General features: G+C 46.2%; 1 protein-coding gene across 2 annotated transcripts in view; it reads left to right on the top strand.

Annotated features, from left to right (window-relative positions):
- Positions 1–486: 486 nt before the first annotated feature.
- The window catches only part of GDNF (glial cell derived neurotrophic factor), a 16,069-nt gene continuing 10,201 nt past the window's right edge, over positions 487–6,354 (top strand). Inside the window, exon 1 of one of the 2 annotated variants that reach the window (XM_009073603.1) lies at positions 487–559. In XM_009073603.1, the coding sequence (XP_009071851.1) occupies positions 487–559 (73 nt within the window). Of the gene's footprint in view, positions 659–6,354 lie in introns of both variants that reach the window. The other variant, XM_009073602.1, reaches the window with a different exon arrangement.

Raw genomic sequence — 6,354 nt, 5'->3', positions numbered from 1 at the left:
GGTTTGCGTGTAGCATATCAAATCTGTGCAGCCCGGCACCCCAGATCAGCCTGGTCCTCCCTGGTCCAGCCCAGGAACAGGTGCCCTGGTGCCGCCTGGGTATTGGACAAGTACAAGGTGACCTGCCTGCCAGCCAGCACAGGGATGTGGTTACACTCCCACGTTCCTGGGCACAGACTCCTGGGGCCTGCCTGCCCACATCTCCCAAAGCAGCTCTCTTGGGCATAGAGGGACTGGAGGCCATCCTGCACCTCCCTCTCCCACACTGCTCTCTTGCTGGGGAGAGCCCACCTCCCTCGCTCTGAGAGGCTGAGCTGGGCACAGGTTGTCTGCCCCTGCTCTGTCCCCAGGCCTGGCCCAGATAGACCAGCTTAGCTTTGTCTCAGGGATGGCAGGGTGGGGACAGAGCTGTCCGAGAGTACAGCTCCTGGGAGCTAACCCTGCCTCTCCTTTCTGCCAGGGGCCCGTGTTGGAAGGAGATCTAAGATGAAGTTATGGGATGTTGTGGCTGTCTGCGTGGTGCTGCTCAACACGGTCTCCACCTTGCCCCTGCCCACCGGTAAGACGCCTCCCAAGGGGTCCCCTTCAGTGATAGAGGGACCTGAAGATGATCTCTCCCCCATCAGCCTGCTGCCTCCCTATGCTGTGCACAGTGACTGTAAGAAACATTCCCCTTTGTAGCAACTGCTGTCTGTCTTGCTAAACCTGCTTCCCTTTGCTCAGGCATCAGGGTGAGGGAAGGATCCCCCTCTTTCTGCCCCCACTTCTCCCTGGGGCAGCGTCACTGGCTTTGGTCTTGCTCCAGCAGCTCCAAACCAAGTCATTCTCCAAAGCTTAGGCTTAGCAATTTCAGTGGCGATGCCCCCGCCCACTCCAGCCCTACCTTCCTGGCAGTCTTAAAATTCCTTTGGTTGAAAAACATGGAGAGATGGGAAACTTTGTTGAATGCAGAGGAGCCGAGAGGAGGATCAGGTTCATACACCTCGCAGTGCAGGCACTGAAGATCCTTCCCCACTGTCTCAGCCTCCTCTCTCTTCTGAGACCTGCTAGTGCCTGTAGTGGGCGCAAGTCCTACTGGAGGTTAGGCTCCATGGTGGGAGACACTGTACACGTCCTAGAGTGCTGCTGAGCATCATTAAATCCTCCTTGAATTCTTATCCCAAAATTAGTGTGTCTGCATGGAAATCTACAGAAGAGTAGCTGTGGCAAGATTAGGAGCTTGATGCAGTGCAATCCACATGAACTATCTCACAGTAAGACAGTTTACAATCCAAATGACAGATAATAATGCCTCGCTAATAATAGGTCTCCTACAATAGCAGGTACAGGATTTTCACAGTGGTATGCGAGCGTTATGCTAACTCTGGTAGCTTTTTTAAGTGAGAGTTGATACATCTCAGTAAGAAATGGCAAAATACTCACATGAATTGTGGAGATGTTCACTTCGTAGAGGCATGAACGCAGCGTGGATGTTGCTTCTTTTGCCCTTGCTCAGCCTGCTCTGTTTAGCTCGTTGCAGGATGCAGACAGTATCCAGTAATTGGGATTAATTTCTGTCTCCTTATCTGGAGGCATCTGCTTTCCCTGCGCCTGCCACAGCTCCAGCCTCAGGCGGCCCCACTCTGGTTTCTCTGGGAGCAGCCAGGCTATTGCAGCGTGGAAGTACCGAGTAGGGAATCGTGTGCCGTGACTTAACTTTCATCCCTCCCAAACACCCATCTCCTCTTCCACACACACATCTATGTCCTTCTCCATTTATTCTTCTTCTCTTTCCTTTTCTTGGTAGCGTTTCCCTCCTGCTGGAATCTTGCCTAGGCTGCTGCCTCCGCATGTCCCAGCCTGGGTTCCTGCTGCTCACAGACTGGCAACCCCTGACATCCTCTCAGCCCCTCCACACAGAGACCTTGGCCAAAAGTGATTCCCCCCAGGGCTCCAGCCTGCCAGGGCCGTGGGGCTCTCACACGTAATGGTCTTCTTCTCCAGAGTGAGCCATGTTGTGGATAAGTGCTGTCCTGCAAAAGGCAGTGATCAGCCTTTCAGGCCACTGTGCTGTTCTCTGCACAGGCTTGCTGTAGCACCAGTAGCAAGAGGAACATTAGTGGGAAAGCACCACCAGTCAGTTTGTAGCTCTTTCAGAAGCTTCAGGGTGGGAGAGCATTAATGCTTCATCTTTCTGGAGTGATAGTATTTGTAAGATGCCTACTTTTATCTTGAAACCATCTTCTGAGAATATGGTTCCTGGTGAGCTGGTTTCTCTGCAGCAGCTCAAGGGGACAGGCAGTAGTAGCAATCTTGTGTGTTTCTAATGTCCAGAACTTCTCATTGTTGCCTCGTTTTTCTCCTGTGGATTGGGTAAACAAGAAGCAGAAAGAAAGACAACCCGTGTTTTACCTGAGCTATGGTAGTATCAATAGACAGCCTCTTCCAGACATCTCTGTTTCCAGGGCACAGATGTAGGCTTTGCCAAGCAGAGCTGGGTTGCAAGTTATTGCCCAGGATAGTCACTTGAGAAAGGGCTGATAGTTTGGTCTCAATCTCTAAACCCTGCAGATCACAAATGGATGGGCCTGGCTGTCCAGGGAAGCAAAGCAGTGCTGTTCTTCAGATCAGAAATTGAGGAAAACCTAGGGAGTTCCTGTGGTCTTTGCACAGCAGCAGTTTACACAGCACCCATGCCCGAAGTCAGAAATTCTTCTCTCCCCTATACTGCCAAGTCATATAAGTCAGGGGAGACCTGCAGAAAGGTGGCTTGAAGAGAGCAGTAAAATACTTTGATCCAGTTTTGCACTCTTTTTACTTGATTTACAAGTGTGTGGTGTCTGGACAACAGTCTTCAAATAGCGCTTGAGGCTGATCCTACCCAGGCACATCGCCGCCTCCCCACTGCAGCAGCACTTTGTTCAAGTCACCCCCCAAATATGTCTTTGACTTATTTGTTTCTTCCATTTACAATATGGTGGCATGCACCCTTAAGCACATGAAAGGCAGAGAATGATGTACACAAAAGGAATCAGTGTCTAGACCATGTGGAATTCCTTTTTCACTTTGAGGTTTCTCTTACAAGCAGAGGGCAATGTACACAAGCTTGCAGCTCCCTGGGTGTCTGCTGGTGAACCTGCCATGTCTTAGTATCTCTGTGGATGCTGTTGTTCAGCTGTTTTGCTGAGGGCTTTTGCAGGAGGCAGCTCGCAAAGTGGTTGGGAACACCCTCATCATGCATGTTGCCTCATATGCGTGGGGCAGTGCGTGGGCACTTGAGCAGGACTGGGGGCTGCATGCATTCAAAGAGAGGTGCACTGCTGTGCCCTAAAGTAATCCCTGTGCTGTCTGAGTAGGGAACAGCCATTTTGCTCCAAGGTGTGCACTGCTCTTACTCCAGAGAGTCTCCTGCACATCACTTGAAGCAAGGGTTAGTAGGCTTGCGAGACCAAGTCCCACTCCTAAGAGGGCAGGACAAACAGCTTGCTGAACCACAGATTTTTTTCCCAGGTCCTTGACACCTTTTGGTGTTCTCATTTGATGGGATTGCTTTTTCTGTAAAGTGCTCTGAGGTCATCTGATGTTACCCCATCCCTTTCAGATTGGCTTGAAACCTTCTTTCTTTCCAGGCTCCAGGCAGGGTCCTAACCTCCTAGGCTGATCAGGTGTAATGTGCTGACCTGTGCTGTTCAGGGCAGTAATCAGAGATGGCAGAGGGTGTTAGCAATTGCAGTCTTCTGCATTTTTTAGTGTACTGGAGGCTGGAGTGTTAGTAGCCTCCATAAATGCAGTGCATTGGGGATGAATCCAGTATTCATAGGTGTCTTGGCATCAGTGTTCACAGAATACCTTATTTCACACACACGAAAAAGAGTAGCTGTAGAGTTTGTAACAATTCATTTGCTTCACTTGTGCTACAATCTGCTGGAGGAAGGACACAATTATCTTAAATACCAACTGCAAACAGAACAAATGAAACCAAATTATTATAAACTAAATACTTAGTCAGAAGCTTCAGAAGCTTAACAATGCAGAGGGAGGTGAATACTTGTTCTGACTTAGACACGGTGAATACACTTTGTAACTTGCTGCTGTAGGACATAATCAATATATATGTGAGGACTGAGTGTCCTAAGATCCAGGACGTGGTATGTAAGCCTCTTGACCAAGTGAGCATCTTTGGCTGAGAACTAGTGGTAAGCATGTAGAATTAAATAAAAAATCTCACTATGAGGTTAAAAGGTGCATTTTTTGCATCATAATGTCTGAGTTACTCTACAGCCACTGAATGGTCATTTATTGCTGGAGCTCCTTTGGTGTTTGCTGTGACACACCATGGCATGTTATACCTATGTTCAAAATTCTTCATACCTCTGCTAAGGGGTAGTTGATGTCAAGTTACTGCATTTAGCTGTGGCTTTATCAACTAATATGGAAAGTATCTAGAATAAGCTGTGACATTGTAGAGCTCTTCAAGGCAAAACCAGTATTAAATTATACTTCCAACTGAATGCATTTCCTTCCCTACAATATTTATTAGGCCCATTCAGTGTTACATACCAGACCTCTCATGTTTCTGTCCAGGCTTTCCTGCTCAACACACCTACAGTGTGGCATTTGTGCTTTAGCCTAAGACACTTGGAAGCTGCAGAGGTAACCTGCCCATGCACAGTAAAGCCAATGCATCAGGGAGGTGTAAGACACACTGAGCAGGTGCCACACTGCATCATTCAATCTCTGTGTGCCCAGCACAGCCAGTGACTCCAGCACAGCTAGTGCATTCAGCCAGTGTCAGGCCGAGTGCGTGTGTCCCCGAGCCAGCAGGTATGCAGTAAAGTTTGTTTGCTTGGGGACACACAAGTTATCTAGGCATTTAGAAATCTCAAACATTCAAGTTTGTCCATTCATGGGCAAAATTCTAGAAGAAAGAAGAGAGCAGGTCTACAATCCTAGAAGCAATTACTGAAAGTTTTATTTCTTTACTGCTTTTCACTTTAGGGACCTCAAAAATTTGCCAATGAAAGTGAGGATCCCTTTAGATGTTCTGCAGGTGTTTATTGGTAGATAACATGCTATGTTAGATGAATATATAGATGACAAGCTCCAAAACCCCTCTTGAAAGGATGAAGAATGCAGCTGTGTGAAGTATTGTTGCTGAATTTGATGGGAGAGGCATTATTGGTCCACTAGCAGAGAATCCTCAAATTGATAGGTTTAATGTCTATAAATTATACTACTCCTGATTAGGACTGCATAAAGCAGTTTTAAAATATTTAAAGTTACAGAGGTTTTATGAAGCCATTTGGGTCACTGTGTCCCACCCCCTACTACTGCAAATGTTCAGGGATGGACACCTAGTACAAATTCACAGTCTTCATTGCACACACACACACAATCAAGCAACTGCAATATAAAACTTGTAGTACATAGGCCAAACCTTACATAACTATATTTTAGGTGGATTCTCGTATTTCTGGGGTAATAAGTTAATGGAAAGAAATAAACAAGGAATTGAAAAGACTACAGCATAACCATATTCAGGATAGTCAGACATCTAAATAGGCCACTAGCACATTAGTGCTGGTAGAGTGGTTGGCACTGCAGAGTGGTCAGTTCTAACAAAATCAGCTCTAGTTTCCGATCAAGTAATATTTGGTAAGGTGAACCTAAGGAAAAATTTCCATGATTCTTGGACATCCAGTCCTGATTACAAAGAGAAGAAAGAAAATACAATCCAAAAGATTTATTTGAGAAAGGTACAAATAAAAAATTAAGACACAAAATATACATTAGAATATGTTCCTTTTTTAAGATCAAGGACATAGAATTAATTATATGAGTCATTTCACATATTAGCATTCTTTTTAAGGAATAAAGCCACTTCTATGACCTAGCAGATATTTATGTGGAATGTATTGGTACAGCACTTAAACAAAAACCTGCAGGTACATTTCTTGGAAGTCTTTGGGATGTGTACAAATGTTTTAATGATTATTGAACAGAAAGAAGCAGACATTGATATTTACATACTTGTTTTCCTGTGTCGCGACTGGGCAGTATCACAGAAGTATGCCAGAACTTCCCAGGTGGCCACGTTTTTAGAGGCAAGCTGGTCATATCCCCTTTAACTAGCAAGCCACGTACAAACATCTGGTCTATCTCTGATCCCTTCCCAAGCGTGTAAGATTATCTTTGGCAAAATCAGCCGTTACTCAGGAAATTTATGACTGGGAAGTGTGGATACAGTGTAGAAGCTAGGAAGGAGCAAGCGCACACCAACACCATCTGGCAGGCCATGGTCCACACTTCCCAGTATGAGACCTTCTGCATCTAGCCTAGAGCCAGGGACTAATTATTATAATAACAAAATTTTCC

This window comes from Acanthisitta chloris, unplaced genomic scaffold (genome assembly GCF_000695815.1).
Source record: "Acanthisitta chloris isolate BGI_N310 unplaced genomic scaffold, ASM69581v1 scaffold24784, whole genome shotgun sequence".
Taxonomy (NCBI): domain Eukaryota; kingdom Metazoa; phylum Chordata; class Aves; order Passeriformes; family Acanthisittidae; genus Acanthisitta; species Acanthisitta chloris.
Note: the sequence above shows the minus strand (reverse complement) of the source record. Positions and strands in the feature narration are given on the sequence as shown.